Here is a 22335-nt window from a genome sequence, read left to right as displayed (position 1 = left end):
TGATTTACATTCAATTTACGTATGTTCAGGTGGCAGTTATTCCAATTGATTGATGGCACGATAAATAACATAACTTTTTTATAATAAATGTTGATGTTCATAAGTCAACACAGAAAAAACTGGAGAAAAAGTGACCTAAAAACAAGTGTTTACACAGTGTCTTTTGTCAGACTACATGGGTTTTTATTATTAAATACATGTAGATGATGACAGTATTTCCACGTTCACTATGGGGCCTCTGAACGTCCAAAAGGGTCATACCTGATGCTGCTGAAATGCTGACAAACTACATTTTGCCTGAGTATTTAACTGCATTGACAGATTCAGTGGTTATAAAGTTATTAAACAGTTCAGATCAGTAAATGCTTTTAGTCTCCAACAATGTTTAGGTGTTTAAAGTTAAAGAATAACGTAAGCTTACATTTCTTTTCATATCTGTCACTTCTGTACCTCAAACTCATTAAGTTTTGATAATAATGCACTTACATATATCAGTTCAGTTTTTGCGTTTACTGTTTTCAGGTCCAACTGGCTGAAGCCGTGCTGTGGTCGTCGCGTGGCCCTGTGGCAGGTCTGTCTGCTCAGCGCCGGTTTCAACTGTGTCCTGGTGGCCTGTGTCATCTTGGTGGTGCTTTTCCTGTCTCTGGAGCTGCTCATAGACACCAAACTCCTACAATGTAAATACTCTGCATGGCTGCTTATATTTTTACTTTTTAACCTTTAGTTTTTTAGGTTTTTTTTTTTTCACTTTTTATCAAGGAAGGGATTGCTGAGCGTGCATATTCTTTTTCAGCACTACACCGTGTGACGTTCATAAAACACCTGGGAGGCATCTAGTGCAACATTCAGGAGCATTGGGGAGCTAAACTGTACTGTCCTTGGGTATTAAAGTACACCCTTTTTAACTCCACTGATGCTGTTCCTGCACTGTGACCTACCTGCAGACATGGTCACATTAACCCATAAAGACCCAGTGCTACTTTTGTGGCAGTTCCCAAATTAATTTTTCTCTATTTTTAACCTTTCTTAACTGATTTATCACCAATTTTTAAAATAATATCATCCTCTGTATTTTGCTTTTTTTGGGTGGAAATCATGCATTTTCCTATATTTAATTCACATATCATGAAGATGTTCATGAAAATGCAAAATAAATTCAAAGTTAATTATATTAACACAGAAAAAATTTTTTAAAAGTGACTTTTTCAGCAAATATATTGCTAACTGAATGTAAATACAAGTGTGTCAATCTACTGTCATTGATCCAACTCCATGGGTTTTACTGGTGAATCAGTGTTGTAGATGATGGTGTTTTCACGGTAACTACGAAGCTTCTGAACGTCCAAAAGGGTCATATTTGATGACCATGAAAAGACGAAAAACTGCATTTTACACCAGTTATTTACATGTATTGATAGGATTAGTGGATCAACAGGTATTAAACTGTTTATACACTACCAGTCAAAAGTTTGGACTCACCTGGTTTTTCTTTATTTTCATGACTATTTACATTGTAGGTTCTCACTGAAGGCATCAAAACTATGAATGAACACATACGATATTATGTAGTTAAAAAAAGTGTGACACAACTCAAAGCATGTTTTATATTTTAGATTCTTCTAAATAGCCACATTTTGCTTTTATTACTGCTTTGCACATTCTTGGCATTCTCTCGGTGAGCTTCATGAGGTAGTCACCTGAAATGTTTTCCAAAAGTCTTGAAGGAGTTCCCAGTGATACTGAGCACTTGGTGACCATCTGTGGTCCATCTCATGTCATTTAAATGACAAGGTGAGTCCAAACTTTTGACTGGTAGTGTATCTGTAGAAGTTTTTTGTTACTGGTGGAGGTTTGGGTCTTTATGGGTTAAGACAGTCTGTGCAAAATTCTTTCTCCCTGTTTTAGTCTATATTCACTTAACATAATAAGATATAATTAAGAGCTCCTTCCACTTGAGAAGGGTCAGCTGTGGTTATTTCTGTGTGAGGAAGGATACTGGAATCTAAAATCAGAAGATGTCTGCATATCAATAAAATGTATTTACTATTTTACAAGCCACATAATATTAATTTATTACTAATAATAACACTCCAAACACACTCCTTGGGTGTGACTTTGAATTCTGTCCTTTCCAGCATTAGCATTCTACCTTTAATTATGTCACACAGTCCCATGTATACATGTAATGTCCACTCCATCCATCACCACTGTGTGTAGTCCTGCCAGTCTCACAGAGGAGCTGGGGCTGCTGGATGGTTAATGGTTGCGATGGAGAGTGATGGAGAGACGCGATAATGAAGCAAGTCTCTAGTCGGTGGCAGCAGGAACACGTCCCCATCGATTACTGGCCTCCGTCCAGCTTAGATGAGACCAGAGTGTCGCTGAAGGGACTGCAGGACGCTCGTCACTTTAGACATATTGTAATCTACCGCTTCATCCCCTGTTGGTCCTGTAAGACAAATAGAGGAATGGGCAATAAGGTGGGGAGTGAATGAGAAGCTGCACAGAGGGAACAGTGAACTAGGACATGGATAGATACAGGTTGGTGATGTGGACTAATGGCTGGGCTGTGAAATATGGGAAGAACTAAAAATAATAATGAAAAGAAGACACAGGAGCTTCTGTGTATTATTGATTAAGAAAATACTGTCACACTAAATAACAGAGACCTACATTTAACGCACAGGTGATTTAAAACATGGTATTACTTTTAAGAGAAACAGCTTGAAGGACTTTAATATTTCTTATTAAATGTTAATATTAATGTTAAATGTGTCCCATTTTTTCTCTCAACAGTTTCCAACGCTTTCCAATTTGCCAGCATTATCCACTGGATCAGCCTTATCATTTTGTCCCTCTTCTTTTCAGAGGTAAAACATGTCTTTCTAAGTCCATAATCTCATGATATATAGTTGATAAAAACATTTATTCACATGCCACACTTAGGTTTTTTTTAGTACTTAGTCTCTGATATTTCACATTAACTTTTAATTTAATTTACTTTATTAAATTATGCAGAACTAAACTTTTCGTAACGGTAGATTATTCCCTATCTAGAAATGCAAAACAGGTGCATGCTTTAGGGGATTAGATTAGTTGTCTGCCATTCAGTTTTCCTTATTGTTCATTTGGTGAGTCAGGATTGACTTTAGCTCAACAAAAATACCACCTAGAGGCTGGTAGGATACTAAAACATCCATCATTTTAGCCACAATTGTAATTGTTTTCAATACATTTTGAGCTATTGTTTGATTTTTAAAAAATGCCTTATCATCAGTCTGGAAATTGTGAAAAACAAAATAGAGAGGGGAGAGTTTGGCCCACAGGCGTGTACATCAGTGCAAACCAATTACCCTGACAGCCTTAGCCCCAATGCCCTAAACCAAACATTAATTACCAGTGAGCCAGTAAGAGCAATAATTAAAGTTGAGCTTAATGAGCGGTGGGGATGGGGTTGCAGTGATATGATCCATCCAAACACCTCGCCCACTGACATCATAGAAGAAGAGTCATCTGGGAGCGGTGTTAAATAGATGCAGTCTGTCCCGATGAACCAATCAGAAGGCAGGATCCAACATGTGGGCGGGTCCACAGCTCCTTTCACTTGACACCGGCACTGTTGTCGGACATGTGCTCTATATGATGGATTAGTGGGACAACTTGTACCTGGCACTCTATGCTAATTGGAGTGTAAATCATCGGCCGTGCTCGACACAGGCTCCCACAGCTGACGACACTGGCACAACACAATGTAGAGTTTGACAGGTGATCAGATTGCAGGTGTCGTGCCATCCTTTTGTAGGTCACAGATCAAAATCAGTTCAGTCATTTGCCACACATACAAAAATAGCTTGTTAAAAAAAAAAAAAAAAAGAAAAAGAAAAAAGTAATTTAACACCAAATGCTTTCCTAAACTGTGATCTGCCCTCTTTATAATGTTTGTGTGATTGTTCAGGAACTAAATTGTGCTGTTGCATACAACATAATTTCTTCTGGCTGCAGAAATGGCGTTGTTGAATTGTTATTAGAAAACTTAGGGTTTTATAATGTCTAAATCTTTAAAAATAGTATACTCTCATTCATTTTGACAATCACTGTTGGATGTGATGACGACTGAAAAGACTGAAAATATCAGAAGAGCTTTTTATGTGTTGACATACTCTGTAACCTATCTATTTTAATGCTTTCGTTTATCTCCTGGTTCTCTTAGACTGTCTTCAGGATTGTAGTGCTTGGTATCTGGGACTACATAGAGAACAAAGTAGAGGTTAGTACTGGGATTGTGATGAAATGTTTTATATTAACACACAAATATTCATGATTAACTAGTTGTTTGTATTAGCTCTATATCGACTCTAAGGTATTCTGCTTGACCATCTTCTACACCTTAGTTTTTCATCATAACTTCCTAATTACTAGTTATTGATGCTCAGGAATGAGCCTGCACATGAATTAGACTCTTAACAGGCTCTGACCAGTTGTAACAGGTCCTTATAAAGTGGTACAACAACAAGATCTCATTTAGATCATAACTCATATACAGTTGCAGGAAAAAATTATTAGACCACCCTTGTTTTCTTCAATTTCTTGTTCATTTTAATGCCTGGTACAACTAAAGGTACGTTTGTTTTGACAAATATAATGATAACAACAAAAATAGCTCAAAAGAGTTTAATTTCAGAGCTGATATCTAGCCATTTTCCATGGTTTTCTTGAAAATAACCAAAATCACTTCAGTTCTTCCATCAATATCTATGGCATTGTACTGACAAAAACAGTGCTTTCAGGCATTCCATGTTTACTTTTCTGTCTGTTTTAGTCACATGATGCACACAGGAGTTAGTACTTGTTTGCATAACCATTGTTTTTGATTACTTTTGATGGTGTAATAAGTTTTTCCGTGACTATATAAGAAGTTTCTTGCTTTGTAAGTTAGTTTGGAAATAGCCTAGTACTTGTAGAATATGTTTAATATTTGGTATAGAGCATATTGAATATGTTGAAGAATAAGACATTATATAATTTAAATACCCAAATATGAAGAAATTAATGAACCGTAAAGCAGAACACATCTCACCATGTATCTGCAGGTTATAGACATATGTGCTAATTGTTAATAAATGAAATCCTTAAGACCTGATTGATAAGATGTAGGTTTTTATGGATGCACAAATTTAATGCAATAAACATTTTTGGATAAACCCCAACCCACTTAACATCAACAGTGGAAAGCGTGGAATTCTCTAACATTCTCTAACATTTTCAACAATTTACTGGACATGTATAAAAGCTTTTGGTGTAAATCTGAACTACGAGGTTTTCCAGCGTGGGCCTGTTGGTGTATTACTAAAGGTTTTTTTATGTACATGTGTGTTTGTCTTCTTCAGGTGTTTGATGGCGCTGTCATTGTTCTGTCCCTGGCTCCCATGGTGGCCTCGACAGTGGCCAACGGGCCCAGCAGCCCCTGGGACGCCATCAGCCTCATCATCACGCTCCGCATCTGGAGGGTGAAGAGGATCATCGACGGTGAGTCTGTCACGGGCGTGTCCCTGCTCAACATGGTCCACAGATGCATAAATATCACCTGGCTTTGAATGAGCTAAAGGACCCCATTCTCTCCATGATTATACAAATTATTTACTATTCCGAGCAATATAGCTATTGATCATCCCTCAGAGTAAATTGCTGCTACTCTAACTTGTATTGATTGTAAGGACCTGGTTAAGTAGATTCAGAGAGGCCATAATGAATATAGTGGTTGTTCTCCTTTATGCTAATGCAGACCAGTTCGATATCTGTTGGGAGGTCACCCTCACCAAGGGCCCCTGACTGCATACAGGATCAGCCACACACAAACGCACCACAACTATGTGGACAGTGTGTTTGTGTTTGGTGACAGAGTGAAAGGACTGTTTAGAGTGGAACAACCCCAGTGAGCCATACATACAGCTCTTAATGACTCAGTGTGTAATATTTAGTGACATCCAGTGGTTAAGTCGCAGATTACAACCATCTAAATGCTCCCCTCACATCCGCTTAAAAACACATCTCCATAGAAATAGTGTTTGTTTCGTTCATTCTGGGTTTTTTAGTTAAAAGAACGTTAACATTTGTTCACACTCAAACATAGTAGATGACAGTGAGGCACTTTAAGAAACATGGCACTGTAACTCCTCTGCTGATGTAAACATCTCATTCTAATATAATGAGAACACCATGGTCATTAATGGATTTTCAAGTGAATATATGCCGATGAATGCATAATAATGAATACTTTATTTTATTTTTACACTCAGATTCTCCTAATCCCCTTCAATTTTACATTTATTTATTTGGCTTTTTTTTTTTTTTTTTTTTACATCTACTTTTGATATTTGGGTATTTAAGTGGAATTTTATCTACAGGCTCTTGGGTCTAGTTGACTTTATTCATTTATTTTGCATAAATATAGGTATAAATTCAAATACATGAAGCCACCATTTAAATAATATCAAGATTTACACGCTGTTGGACATAATAAAATTAACACACTAAAAAATAAAATGCAATTAACAAAAGTGGTGATAAACTAATGATGTATGTTAACAACAAGAATATCTAAATAATATATTATTTGCTTTAAAATAATATGTAAGTACTGTAATAGCTTTAAAATATCAATATACAATCAATGAAATGAAAACAAACTGGTGTCTTACATGTAATTAAATTTGAGTAAGTTGTTTGAATGGATCAGATATATTGAACTATTGGTTACACACCACAAAGACTGATTAATCATTTCAGAAATGCAGCAGAGCTTTCCACAGCATTGATTTACTCTGGTGAAACACTTCAACAGAAGCACATTTCCTCAGAGAAGCGAACCTCTTAACATGCAGCTGCTGTGTCGGTTTCCAGAGCATGAACTCTTGATTTTCCTTCTGCACACCTCGACCTGTTGGGTTTGATATTTGTGAGTGATTGAGTTTCCTTGTTAGGCAGGCAGCGACACACCTCAGAGAAAAAATCACACTCGGTCCAATAAATGTACAGCTGAGGGACCAGCTCTGTGATCGTAGGAGAGAGATTGAGTCTCTCACAGAATTAGCGTGACATATGAAGTGGCAATGTTTGTGTCAGTGCTGTGGGATAGAGAATACAAAGGAGTGAACGGCTGGAGAGGTAAGAAATGAAAGAAATGGGAGATTTTTTTTTTTTTTTTTATCGTGGGAAATATCAATCGTTCAAAAATGTTGAAAATAGCTGTTTCAACAAAAAGTGTGTGAATCCATGAGGGGTGGATAAAAACGGAGGTGATGAAAATGTGTGTGAGCTGATAAACAACCATGATAAAGATTTTAAATCAAAAATTGATAGAAATTAATTGTCAAGTGAGTTAATAATTTCTAAAGGGAGTTTTTCCACCCACTGTCGCTAAGTGCTTCCTCTCATAGGGTTTAGTGTCTTTTTGTCTGTATTATAATAATGATAATAATATAAGATGTCGTCCTTAATTTGTAAAATGTATATTGTGATTAACGATATGAATACAATTTAATTTAACTGAATCCATCAAAGCCGTTTTTGATTAAAGTTGGTGATAAATACACTAATGTGACAATGTGTTAATATTTTGGAATATATTTAGATATTTATCCTTATTTATCTTTTATTCAAGTTTTTCTATTTTTATTTTTAAAATGTGTATTTATCCTGTTATATAAAGACTCATTGTTCCTGTTGTGTACTGAGCCATCGCAATTTTATTTTGATGCAAATCTTAATGACAAATAAAGTATGTCTAAGTCTAAGTCTAATTCACATGTGTTGACATCACGTTAGTTGTTGCCTCAGATGACTCTGCTTCAGAGAGTTATAACAACAAAAGGTATGAATAATAATAAAAAACAGAGGTTTTAGCTGCTTCATCAGATCAAAAAACACAAAATGTCTGTGTATAAGTAAGTAAAGTAAGTAAGTAAGTAAAGTAAATTTTATTTATAGAGCACTTTTCACAGACAGAGTCACAAAGTGCTTTATCAATTCAAATCAGAATCAAATTAAGTTTACAGAGACCCAACAGAATCCTTCAGGAGCAAACACTTGTGATTGGTGACAGTGGCGAGGAAAAACTTCCCTTTAACAGCAGAAACCTCGAGCAGACCCAGACTCCTGAAGGATGGCTGTCTGCCTTGACCAGTTGGGGTTAAAGAGAGAGAGAGAGAGTAAAGGAGGAGAAAAGAGAGAGCGATAGAGATATAGAGAGACTGGGGGGGGGATGACACATGGAGTACGTTATGATGAATACATAGAGTGTAATCAGTCTGTGGTGGTCCTGGGTCAGGTGGGAGACTAAAAAGCCTTTTTGAACAGGAGGGTTTTGAGGTGTTTCTTAAAGCTCTCTGTATATAAAGTAATCCAGTGTTCATCAAGACAGGGTCCAGAATGCATGAAAAACAAAAGGGTAAAAAGGATTGTTACACAACAAAACAATCACTAATGTTCAAGAAGGAAGTAGTGCATAAATTCAAGTTCAAGGCACAAAAATAGAAGCCCTCTATTACTTTAAAGGACACCAATACCAACACGTTTCCACTACATGGAGTCTTTGTTAGGGTGTAACACAAAAGACACACTCAATTTTAAAACCTCAGTGTGTTATGTGATACTACTTATGTAGGTCATGTGACAACAAATACAACAAAGTGTAAGAATACTCACGCATAAAGGACAAAAACAACAATAGTACTAGAGAGCAGAAACGCTAAACTTTGTAGGCTGGTGTGTCACACTGACGCAAATTAATTTAACATATTTTTCTAAATGTAACCTTGTTAAAAGTAAAAAATTAAGTTAATTAGTGAGCAGAGAGAGTGAAGTTGCTGTGATGTTATGTGATGTTCTGGACCTTGACATGAGGGTTTGTATGTACTTATTGAACTAAAACCCAAGTCTTCACCTTGACAATGACTCATCACATGGTCCAGCATTTTGGTTTTAACAAAGATCTTTGAGTTGTGAAAGTGATACAGGCAAAAACGCACATGTTTGGAGACACAAACTGTACTCAGTTTTTACAGTAGTTTCATATTCTTTGCTTTTCACGCTTGTTTAGATTCTCACCACACTGACCCCATCTGATGTCCCCCCTTTTTTTGATGCCTGTATGCAAACAAGTCTAAAAATAGGTGCAAGCAGCATGTGGTGATGGATGTTTGTGTTGGTATTTAAGCATATAAAATCACAGAAAGGCCCACAATCACAACACCAACAGCAACACAGATGAACAGAAGTGGTGCGTTTACTGTGAATCTTACACCTTCGTACCTATGACAGCGCTGCCATGTGTGATCTCATGTAGCTGACGTACAATGTGATGACATAGAGGTGGGAAGACTGATTGTCTGCCATCTGTGGTGACAACAGGTATCCAAATTTACTCCCTGTATCTTTGATTTTTTTTTTTTTAGGTACACCTACCCCCGAAAGTGTGTCATGTATAAATAAAACATGCTGACAGATTGTTAAAGGTGCAGTTAGTAGCAGAGCAAAACCTTCAGTGAGAGATACATCAGTTAAAATGTAACTTCTTTTGTACATTATACTCACTTTAATTTACCAGGAATTGCAATTGATAACTGACTGAATAAATGATTGATTAGAAAACCCTGTATCTGGCAACAGTTCAGCGGAGCTATTGCTGCATGTCCTTATATGTCGGTTAAAATTCTATCATTCAGCAATCATCATCATCATTATAATCATAACCTTTATTTAAACTCGGAGATATTTTGAGGAAGCAACCTCATTTACAATATAGCCCAGACGAAACACAAAACATTTGAAACATACAACAGACATATCAGAAATACCAAAAAGTAAAAGTGACAATGATGAATTAAGAACAGAGAAGTCAGTCTGGTTAAAATTCTTATTGATTCATGTAAAAAAAAAAAAAAAAAAAAAAAAAAAAAAATATCAAGAGTTTACCTATGTTTACAAAAATGGAAAAACCTTTCTACAACATATATTAAAGTAATATGAGAAAAAGAAGCTGAAGTAATAATATCTACAGATGAGTTGTCAAGTATACGAAAAACTGCAATGACTACTGGAGGGAATTTATATGGAAAAACATTGTACGTTTTTTTTTTTTTTTTTTTTGTTACACCTTATGTCAAAAGTAAACAGTGTAAGAATTCGAGCTGGGACTGTGTTAAGATTGTACCCTGCTGGTCTTTGGTGCTAAAGGAAATCAACAATATAATAGTGCAATGGCAAAATTACTTATATGCATATATATATATATATTCATGTATTTCATATATCATATAGGCTTCTAACTTTATTTCAGATAGTGTGACTTCTTCTGTGTTGTGTCCAGAGTAGAAGGCCAGGCCAACACCTGAGTAGCATAGAGAAGATCTCTCACAGGGGTCTTATCTCTAAGTTCCTGACACTAGCCAAAACACTTTCTACACATCATAATTTTCTCATGGGAGACAGAAGACTACATTGTGATTTGTATTTTTGGGTTCAGACCGTCTCAGTCTTTTGTCTGAGTGATATCTCTTTCTATGGAGCTCCAAATAAAGTGATTTCTTTGACACTGATCGCTTGAACTTATCCCTCTTTATTGAAGACGAATTAGTAGAGTATTATTTTTCCATAACAATAGGAATGGACTTACCATTTGATTTTATCATGAGTTACTTGGGTAACCTACCACACGAGATGAGGAAATCTGACCAATATCTTTCGTTACTATTATTAGTAGGGGCTAAAAAAAGCCATAACTTGAAAATGGATGTGTGAAGATCCCCAACACTTCTGGACTGGACAACTGTTGTGAAAGAAATTTATGACATGGAAAAGCTGACCTTCTCATAAGACTCACTACTGACAAATGTAAAAAAATATTGGGAAAAATAGATAAGAAATCCTTGAACCTGTATAATCTTATACTTATATATGCTTATTTTGACTTATTTCTGTATAATGTAAAATTTTTATATAAAATTAAAGTATAAAAAAACCCAGAGAAGTCTACTTAAAAACAAGAGCAGCTGGAGGTAAAATAAGATGCAACTATGGATTTAAAACATTTAAAACATACAATGAACATATCAGAAATACCAAAATGTAAAAGTGACAAAGATGAAAAATGAAGCAATAAAAACATGGATCTGCTCCTATCTGACATTTATGTAAATCAGGAGTGTTAAACCCTTCTTAGTACAGGGGTCACATATACCCCATTATTGTCTCAAGTGGGTCAGATCAGTAAAATAATAACAGTTCAAAACATAGAATTGCATTATGAAAATGTTTACATCTATATCTATATATATATGTAAATAACAACATATGTGAATAACCATTATTCAGCTTATCATTGACACATGTGCATTACAATTTACACATCACAGTGGATCTGCAAAGGTACAAAACATTTAATAACAGGCATAGTATTGTTAAAATTCCACTTATTCCTCTTAAGACATTTCAGGTTATTCAGATTTGTTCAGGTTATTCACATTATTTGTGAAAGATAAATTTGGAATTGTAATTATTTGTGTTGTGGTGCAGTGGTTAGCACTCGTGCCTCACAACAAGAAGGTCCTGGGTTTGATTCCAACATCAGTCGACGGGGGGTGGGACCTTTCTGTGTGGAGTTTGCATGTTCTCCCCGTGTCTGCGTGGGTTCTCTCCAGGTACTCCGGCTTCCTCCTACCATCCAAAGACATGCACTAATAGGTTAATTGGTTAATCTAAATTGCCCATAGGTGTGAGGGTGAGAGGGATTGTTTGTCTCTATATGTTCAGCCCTGCGATGAACTGGTGACATGTCCAGGGTGTACCCCGCCTTCGCCCCTATGTAGCTGGGATAGGCTCCAAGCGACCCCCGTGACCCTAGTGAGGATAAAGTGGGTTCAGAAAATGAATGAATGAAAGAATTATTTGTAAGTTATTATGATATGTGCAATAAACTGTACTCATATGTATTATCTGTACAATGTCTATATATATATAATTATGTATGTAGATATGTGTAGTTAGGTATACATGTGAGTATCTCCCCCATCCAACCTGTGGCAGGATTTATAGCTTTTTTTGGTTTGTCTTTATTTTTGATTTTTGCTCTTTTTGCTCTTGTGTGCTTTGTTGTACTCCACTCTTGCTGTTGTAAATCTGGAATATTCCCTTGTGGGACAAATAAAGGAATATCTTATCTTATCTTAACCTATCTTATATTATTTTGCTGATTGAAGTGTGACATCCTTGACATTTTACACGTTAAGGGCCGGTTTGGAGCCTTTAGCGGGCAGGTTTTGGCTCACAGGCCTTATGTTTGAGTTTAAGTTTGTCATTTATCTGCATTTCATTGCAGGTTAGCTATGTAAGCTACATTTGTCCTTCCTTCAATTTAAGCTATTCACAGACACATGTATATGGAATAATGTTGACACTAACTTCTGACCCTGATGCACCAATAGTCTTAGTAAACCATTCGTTGACACAGCAGTCTGTAAGGTCTTTGTTTGTAAAATCCTTCTTCTCTTTATCCTTCTTCTTCCATATTAGCTTATGTGCTTCAAGTCAAAGTAGAGATGGAGCTGGAGATCCAGCAGTGTGAGAAAACGAAAGCTGTGAGAGAGGAGCAGCTGGAGCGTCTCACTCAGATCTGCCAGGAACAGGCTGTGAGTACACCGCCAACATGGCTGACATGTTTACGTCACAGTTATCCACTAAATTAGCCTGAAAGATAACAGAAAGAAAAGACTGACACAACTGGACTTAAAACATCTGCAATATACAGTATGTACATTGTATAGAAACTGTAGGCTCATGTTAGAAGTTACAGAATTTCTTTTTAATTCTAAAGCTTTTTGCTGTCATATAGGAATTTTTTCTTTGATAAAATCTACATTGAGATCCACCTGGCCAAGACAGCAGCAGACATAATTCCAAATAAAGACACAACAACCAAAAACATACACTATAAATAAATAAAATATCATATCTTTTTATGTACAATAAAAGGTCAACATAAATAAAGTAAGAGTTCAAGATTGATTTCAGTGCAAAATTTAGAAACAATTCCAGACCACTTTTGACAATACCTACCACTTAATAAACTGTCAGCTCTTTTACCACCAGAAGGGGGCAGCAGTGCACCACAAACAGATCCAGTATGATCATACATGGGGAAAAAAATGACAGTTTAAGTGTCAATATAGACATAAACTTTGACTCACCTTTAAGTGTAGAAATGTGACTTTTAAAGTCCTCTTAAGGTCTTATACATATCTTATGAGGTCTTTAAATCTCATTAAAGATACAGTAAAGAATTAGAGGTTTTTTGCTGAGATAAGACTGGCATTAAAGATACTCTAGAAAATATGCGAAAAAGGCTGTTACAGTATTTGCTTTTTCTGTCTTTTTTTTTCAAGTCAAAAAATGATGAAAGATGTTGTAGTTTTACTTTAATGAAACATGTTTTTTGTTTGTGTCTCAGTGGTATGATAGTCTGTGTACTTCATTTGACTTTAGCTATGTAGAAAATCACATAACTATCGGTGTGTTGTATTGAAATTTATTAACACTACTTTTCTGTCTTTACCGCTTTCTCACTCCTTGCATTTGCATAATCTCACCTTCACCTCATTTTTTTAAACTTGTCTGCCCATCCTTTCTTCTCTGTATTTTCCTCCCTGATGTCACTTTTCTGTCATTCATTTCTATCCCTGACCAACTCACCTGTCTTTTTGGAAACCCCTTTTCTTCTTCATACACACCCCCAACCTCCATTTTCTCTGTTTCTCTACACACACGTGTGCATCGTCATCCTTTTCCAGTTTGAGATCAGGCAGCTGAGGGCACATCTGGCCCAACAGGACTTGGACCTTGCAGCAGAGCGTGAAGCAGCCATGCAGATCCACCACGTCTGGGGCAAACAGGGCAGGAATTTTCAGGTTGTAGAAGGGCTGACTCCCGGGGAGTCTGATGATGAGGGCGTCCAGAGAAACCCCAGAGACCCCCATCCCACCACAGGTACAGTAGAGTTACTAAAGGGGGTCTCATCAACCACTACAGTCAACATCTAATAATCTGCTGTTAATCATATACAGTGTTTAGAATAAGAATAAGTATCTGCATGTTGTTACAGTCACTTTTTAAACAGATGGTGATCAGAATGCAGTTATATTCTTTAGTACATTATTTTTAAATGTGCGCTATTTACTCTGAAAAATATAAAAATGGCAACACTAATTTCCCATAAATCCCTGTACACGCTGTACATGCAGTATAGCAAGTTGAAAAGGACAGAAGGTAAAAACTATCTTTTCTGGTGGCCTTCTTATTGAAACAGGATAAAAAATGGAACTCACTTCCTAAGCAAAAAAGTTATACCAATGAGCTACAAATTCACATAGATTTATTTCCATCTATATTTTCACTCTAACTCAATGAAAGGTAAAAGGTCAGGAAAAATAGTGTGTTTGTCTTTTTTGCCAGATGAAACATCTGCTTTTGTGTTTCTGTACAGAGATTGCATCTCTACAGCAGGTGTTAAAATCATTGTGAGAGACTCCAGGGTTCAGTGGACATAAGTAGCAGTATCATATGAACCACCACTGTTGCATACAATAAAAATGTAAGACAGCCTTAATGTGATCCCAAGTGTTTTAAATACATTATTCATTTTGAAGGATCTAACAAAATATAAATGCCATAAAGTTGGAATAATTTTGGTTTCCGATACATTCCTCTATTTTATTCCTATTTCTGCATATGAGTAATAATGCAATGATAACTTACTGAGTCCCAGTTACACTTTATTTATCAAGAATAAATCACATTGTCTCAAACATTTCATGATAAGAGGTAAAAAATATTTAATTCCACCTTTATACACAGTAAAATTTGCAGTGTCAATACTTCAGAGTCAAGCTATTTTAACCTAGATAGTGTTTTATAGCTTTATGGAGAGTAAACCAGCTCTAACAGTAGAGTTAAAAGTCAGTGTAAAGTTCTGCACAGATGCAGTGTAAAATTCAACTCTACAGAATGATGATTTGTGCCAGTCTGCCACATTGCATTGTGGGTACTGGACATTTTACTCATTGTGTTCTATTTTATGTGCAGGGGTTCAAGATTCACGGGGGGGTTTGCGTTAATGTTTATTTAGGTTAATGTGTCTGTTTTACAATGTTTATTGGCTTTTTTATGCTATATGTTTTTTTTGTTTTTTTTTTTAGTAATGTGACACCATTAGTCAAATCTGTAGGCGGAACAATACATTACCTGACTGTCAGTGTGAAGCTGTAATTGAATTAGGGTGGAGGGGACTTTGTTTTTATAAAAATAAACCCTATCCCGGGGTGAATGACTTGTAGAGAAAACTTATACCCTTCAGAGTCCCCATTAGGGGACCTATGCAATTCTGCTTTTGTTCCATCTAATCACAGGGTGCAAATTGATAAAAAAGATAATACTGCTGGGAAATAAATATTAAAACATTACAGTCATTTTAAAACTAAATTTGGTGTAAAAAAAAAAAAAAAAAGCTGTATAACGTGTAATCATAATCTTAAGAGTGTGAAAATACCAGTGTTAAATATTTTTACACATTTCATTGCTAATTTTGACTCTGAATAGAGTAGAATTAATTCTGAAAATTTGACACTGGCCATGGAGTAAATCTGTACTCTAATTTTGAGTGGGACCAAATGTTATCTGAAACAGAGGTAAATTCAATTCTCTAAGAGTTAAATTGACACTCTGTTTTTTACTGTGTAGGCAACAGTGCACATATGGTTCATTTAAAGGCATCTGTAATCTGTAGTGAAATACATTTTAAAAGTAGTGGTCAATATGCTTTTTGGTTATCATGAATTCAGATAAACTTGCTTGTGGCATTGAAGATGTAGCTTATACACAACATGCCAGGTGCTGTGTTTGCTTGAGAAAGCAAAGTGACAAACCAGGAGAGAGGGGCAGCATAAAGTATGTACATAATTTTGTGAAACAAACAGTACCTAATGGTGTGACATCAGGTGAACTGGATGCCAGAGCAGTGTAGAGTTAATCTGGAGCAGTAGCCCTGGAGCATCTTCGGGGCCAGGCTCTTAGCATCTCCACGCTCACACACAATGCCCATCTGACCGCAGGTGCTCTGGGATCAATGTGAGGGCAAAAAAGCTTTTAGGATCTGGTGAATCCTGGAGTAAACAAGCATGTTCTCCAACACGACGTCAGCCAGAATGGGCGTCTGCCGTGCCTAAACTGTCTCTCTTACTGCCCCCGGTATGGTGAGGCCGGCCAGCAGCACAGGCCACTTGTGCTATTTCAGGTACAGAGTGCTCTGTGCATTGGGCCTTGTTAGGAGAGAGTGGGCTCCTGTCAACATCTGTTCCCCTTCACCTGCAAACCACAATAGGGCTCCAGGAGGCACAGTGACCACAATTTTACCCCAAGGGCATAGTGGGAAATCTGGCTCTGGGAAAAAAAGTGGAGCTTTTTGCAGAAACATGGTCACTGGGATGAGCACTTAGGCCACAGGCTCAAATCAAGTCAGGTCAACTCAAGTCAAGCTTATTTGTATTTGTCCATTTTGCACACAATGTCCCTGTGGACGTGTCTCACACTCACCTGCTGTGTAACGTCAAACAATCCAAAACTTTTATTGAAGGAAGGGGCCTTTATAGGAATGAATGTCTCTGGAGACTGACGTTTCACTACCTTGAAGTAAGAAACCATGTTAGTTTAATAAAACAACCAGAGACAGTCATTACTAATCAATGAGCGGGTGGAATTTCCTCTAAAATAGGATAAAGAGTATTTATAGTATATAAAATTGCTCTGCTTTTTTGAGGTCAGGAGTTCATGATGAATCCATTTTCACTGTCATAAACAATTCACTTCAATGTATATTCGCTCTGTTAGTTCAGATTGCCAAGTGACATGATTTTAATAATATGGATCCAAATAATGAAAAAGGTTATCAACTTCAGCTTCTTTTAGTTTGATCACATTCTCCATTGTTTCCTAGTTTAAGTCAGTATAAACATTTACACTGACTTAATATTTTGTCATATTATTAGTATTATTATTGGCCTACTTGTGCAGTTTATGAATAATTCCCTATCGGTAAAATACGTCTAATTCTGACTCTGCTCAGCTGTAGACGTTACCCTTCTTCTTGTCATCTTATGTCACTTCATGCTGTGTAAAGTACTAACACCTAAACCTTAAAAGAGTTCAGCTGTGAACTGAGAAGACCCCAGCATTTCACCTCTCCTTTTCCACAGACAGATGATAACCCAGTGAGTTGACTGCCACACAGAAAATAGGAGACCCTTTTACGTATGCTGGACAGGCCTTTCTTTTTTCCCTAAGACTCATGTGTTATTAATTGTGGAGTGATTGTCTCAGTCTTGTTTTAGTGAGTGCAATGCTTCCTCTCCAGGGGTGGCTCAGGGATTAATATTTTAGACTGAAAAATAAATGAAATTACCCATCAGAGTCTGCAGCACGTCCCTGGGGACAGAGGCTAGCACTCAGGGTACTCTGGGTTCGCACTCAAGCAGCGGACAGTGAGCTCAAGACCAATCAAGCGAGCAGAAGAGCACGGCGGATCACAGCCATTCACCACGCACACTGAGGCCTGCTTATCTGGAGGGACTGCTGCCTAAACAAAGAGCTCCCACTCTCTCTTAACCCCCCCCCCCTCTATCTTATCCCTGAAACCAACCCCACCCTGCGCCTGTCCCAGTTTATTCCTGGTGCACCAGGGTGCAGCTAATGCAGAGCGTGATCCCTGCTACTTTCTTATAAAGCACCTGTGGCCTGAGGCAGAAGTCATTTCTGTCAATATTATGTTGTAAACATAGGAGATATTTTCCATTTGGACTGGTCTGCGCTGTTAACACTGAAATGGACCGAAGTAGCTACAGACCAAATGGTGCAAAATTCAATTACAGTTACTGTACACACAGTATATATTATGAGTGTCTCCTTAGTTTAATCTCATTTTAATTACAACTTGCATTCTTAATTTTTATTAAAAACAATTAGTGTCAAAATACTATTTTAGATATTTTATTTAATGTTAAATTATGTGTAATCCAATATCATCCTTTTTTTTAAATTTATCTTTTTATGAGCAATGTAACAGTACATACAAAGGAGCAGAATTACAGTGCATTCATTATACATTGCCTTTTATATCATTTTTCCCCATGCCCAATCCAACCCCAAGGCCCTCCGAGAAGGGGCTACTGCAGAAACAAGAACATCATAACAGTCTCTGAGCAGTAGAAAATCAAATAAATACAAGCAGTATCAAATCTGTGGTGTACAAGAATATTAACTAAGCTAATGGAAATAGAAGAGAATAAAAAAATAAATAAATAAAATAAATAAATAAATAAATAAAGTCATAGCTTGTAGATATCTGTGTTTACTTTTAAATATTAGACATTACCTAGATGTATCAAATGTGACAATAATTGGTAGACAGAACAAATTACGACAAAAAACAATACCTAAACAATAATAAAATAGAGTAGGGTGGAGGTGTGAGAGATCAATCTGAAGGCAGTGTTTGTAAAGATTGAAAGTAATCTAAAAAAGATTGCCATTTATTAAAGAATTTAGTTGAGGACAATATCATACAGTTAAAATATAATAGTGATACTGCAGTTACAACATGATTATTATGTGTATGGGACAATGCAATGGTAGTCATTCAAAAATAAATTGTTACATGATAAATAATAGAACAGATATTGTGCAATAGTAGGTCTTTTCATAGATTGTTGTTTTATTATTTTATTCTTGATTTATGAGGTGAACATGATGAATTAGAGATTAATAGCATTAAATTAATTACTAAAAATCAAGAACTGCTCGGGGTTTTTAACCAGATAGTGGGGAGATAGATATATTATGATAAGAATGTCGATATAATGTCAATTTTATCGATTGTTTTATGTTTTTGACCTGATGAAACTGAAAAGATGCCACTGCTGAAAAGGGAGGGAAGTCATAATGCAGCTCATTTATATAGAAATAGATTTTTATGTAGTTATTTTAATGTATTATATTTGTATGTAATGTATTTCCCATAATATGTCATATGTCAAAATGAGATGACAAGTAATATGAGTTTTATTGCAGAAATTGCAGTTCATTATATACTGTACATTATACTTTTTGAAGTTAGTTCAACCAAATATTAATAGAATTGAGACAATGTTTGTATGAATAGTTAATGTGTCAAATGTCTTGGTTTATCCTCTTTCTTTCTGTCTCAGATCCAGTTGTACGTGACGACATGAACAACTACATCAGCCAGTACTACAGTGAAGCAAGTAGTGGTAAGTAACCCCAAACAATGATACTTTCTGGCCTATATATATTTTAGGTATATAAAGAGGGTGGTGTGTCACAGATTATGGAATAAATTAATGGCTTAGCTTTGTACGTAATTGTATGTCTTTGTTGCAATAGTAGATTTGACAATTATAACATAATGAATGTATTACAATTTATAATACATGCAGCTAAATAAGGAATTCTTGGCTGTGTAAATCTTTCAGCTCTTACCACCATCAGTAGCATAACCAGTTTACATACAGTGGTGGAAAAAAGTTTTTGGACACTCCATGCATGTGAAATATTTCATTAAGAAACATTCTGAAATCACTGAACTCTGCCAAGTATCGCTCCATTCTCCAAACCCACATGCTCCCCTCTGCATGTGCTCAGTTCCATTGAGGTCAAAACTGGATGTTTCAGTAAAATAATGAAACACATCCAGGGCATGACATATTGAAACTGTCAGGATTTTTTTTTTCTTGTTAATAATAAACAAAAAAATTGCAGCCACACCTTTTGAAAGTCGTAGAATAATAATCTATGAGATTTTGTAAAATTTGTGAGGGTGTCTGAAAACCTTTTTCCGTTACTGTACTTGATTGTATTTCTTTGTAATTTGATTTGCTTCCTGAAGTGTAAAGTCAACTCATATGTCAGTTTTGCATTTGTTTTGTCCAACTTGTTCCAAATGTACAAAATCTCTTTCAAGATGCCGGAGCGTCTGGTTTAGGTGCCTGTGTGATCACCACCGCAGCCATTGACGTTCACCTCCCCACCAATCCAAACCCCATCCACTCCAACCCGATGCTTGCCATGGAGCGGGTAGGCAGCGCTGTCAGTGACGTCTCCACCAGCATATCACGGTCCAGTGGGAGCCTGACAGCCCGCCCCCACAGCCTGAGTAGCCACACTCCAGGTTCATCCATGACAGACTGCAGCAGCAGCACAGCCCAGGACCTCAGCCTGAGCTACAGCGCCCACCGCTGCTGCCCCCCCTCCTTCTCAGGCCAGGACCCCTGCAGGGACCCTAGCATGGTGGTGCAGGAGATCCTCTCCTCTCTCACCGAGGACTCCTGCCTCGCTCAGAAGGGCCTGGCTGTGGACCCTGTCAACCTTAAGCTTCCCAGTCCCACTGGCTCAGAAAAAGCCAGCCCGGAGCTGGACAACAGAATAAACATCTTCAACCGCAGGAACCAGGAGGAGAGGCGAGGACAGGGAAGGGGCTGCGTGTTGTTGCAGACCAAGCCTCTGATCCACCTTCAGGGCAGCACCAACGAACCCTCTCTGGAGGAGAAGTACCGGCTCCTGGGACCAGCCGACACACCTCTGGGGCACATGCCCGATACATAAGCTACATTTACACAGAAACAGAATGCAAGCTTTTTTCTCTTTCTACTGCCACACTGTTTGGCTTATTTCTGAACTGATGTGGAAGCTTGTGAGAGGGACCACACAAGGTTTAAACAGTTGGATTTTTCTGTTGCTGTGTAAATCCAGTCTTAGCCATCCAGAGAAACTTGAGCCTAAGCTTCCAGCTTACACTAATACTCCTTACCTTGATGTGTTCAGAAGTCAGTAGTTAAAGTGACAATAAAAACTCTTTTCCATACTGTTCAACATCCCCTGTTCCTCCTTGATGGATCTTTGAAACAACAAATGCCCTGATATAGCACAATGAAGACAATTATATCCCAGTAAAGGGATTCTAATGTGTTCTTGGACACATTCTTCATCAGGAATTCTCACTTTGAATAGGTCCTAAATGCACTGAACTTTATAAGAATTAAAACCAGCAAGGGACCATTCAGGCCTATACTGAACAAAAACTTTATTGCTAAAACAGTGTTGCAAGCCAAGACACTGCTCTCTGCTTTTGGGAAATTAAGCAGATAAAATGAGTGTTTTATAACGGATTTTCGTGTTAATTTGTTTCTTTTCATTTGTATTATCAACTTTAAACATTAATCATCCAGTTTTTTTTGTTAAAAAAGCCACAGGGTACATAAGACTGGCTTATCTATACAAAAAGCCATTTTTTTTACCTTTGCCTTTCTGTCACCTATTTGTTTAATTTGGAACCATGGAGCGTTATGAAAATGTATTGAATAGTATTTTTGTTTTAAGACAAGTTGTTAGGTTTCGTTTTGTGTGGATGAAATGAAAAGGTAAATGAGTGGAGTCAAATGAGACTAGATTGGAGTGCTTGTAGCATGAACCTTTAAAAGAAATGTGCCCTAAATGGCAAGCAAATTCTTTGCACTTTAATGTTTACAGACACTTTTGTAAACTTGATATGGAGGACATAATTGCCAAATACAGGTGTTGTAATTTGAAACAAAATAGCAAAAATAAAAGTATTTCCTTAAGGTCTATCGGTTTACTGACTCTTAGCTTGTTCAGTATTTTTAGAGATCCTGCTTGGTTGCAGTGACATGATAAACAACATTATCGAGTCTGTGGACCAATTCGACACTCAGGCTCATGGTTACACACTGCACAATACACCATTATTTCATCAGCATCGACTTCTTATTTGCATATGGTTTAAAACATCTAAATAATTTAAGCTTATTAAGACTGGAGGACCTGTCACAACAACTGCTAATTGGTCAAGTCATTGTAAGTGCGTAGTGAGAAGATTCAACCCCCTGATTACCTCCTCATATCATTAATTCAGAACACAAACCGCTGTACCATTTTGTTGCTTGTCAAATGTTTACAATGATCCAGAGGATGTTTTAATTGTTAATAAGTTTTACATCTATTGCGAGGAACAAATCTTCAAGTATTGGGTTAAACTATAAGAACATTTTTTGTAATATTGTTTGTTACAACCTTAAATAATTCATTGGTGCCATCACATGGTGTATGACAGGAGGATTTTATTACATTATACTCTCTCATATATCTGTCTGATTTTGGGGACTCGCTTACATGGTTCATATCCTAATAATCCCAAACTTCGTC

The 22335-nt window shown here is 36.8% G+C and overlaps 1 protein-coding gene across 2 annotated transcripts in view; it reads left to right on the top strand.

The window, feature by feature from the left end:
- LOC115417116 (transmembrane protein 266-like) overlaps positions 1-21738 on the top strand; it is a 66829-nt gene extending 45091 nt beyond the window's left edge. For both annotated transcript variants that reach the window (XM_030131103.1, XM_030131105.1), the window contains exons 4-11: positions 523-677; positions 2797-2870; positions 4211-4267; positions 5388-5526; positions 12568-12683; positions 13842-14037; positions 19305-19367; positions 20078-21738. In XM_030131103.1, coding sequence (XP_029986963.1) covers positions 523-677; positions 2797-2870; positions 4211-4267; positions 5388-5526; positions 12568-12683; positions 13842-14037; positions 19305-19367; positions 20078-20718 — 1441 coding nt within the window. In that variant the 3' untranslated portion in view covers positions 20719-21738. The remainder of the gene's footprint in view (positions 1-522; positions 678-2796; positions 2871-4210; positions 4268-5387; positions 5527-12567; positions 12684-13841; positions 14038-19304; positions 19368-20077) is intronic.
- Positions 21739-22335: the final 597 nt, after the last annotated feature.

The sequence above is a fragment of the Sphaeramia orbicularis genome, chromosome 3 (assembly GCF_902148855.1).
Source record: "Sphaeramia orbicularis chromosome 3, fSphaOr1.1, whole genome shotgun sequence".
Classification (NCBI taxonomy): Eukaryota; Metazoa; Chordata; class Actinopteri; order Kurtiformes; family Apogonidae; genus Sphaeramia; species Sphaeramia orbicularis.
This window is presented reverse-complemented; position numbering and strand designations above follow the sequence as displayed.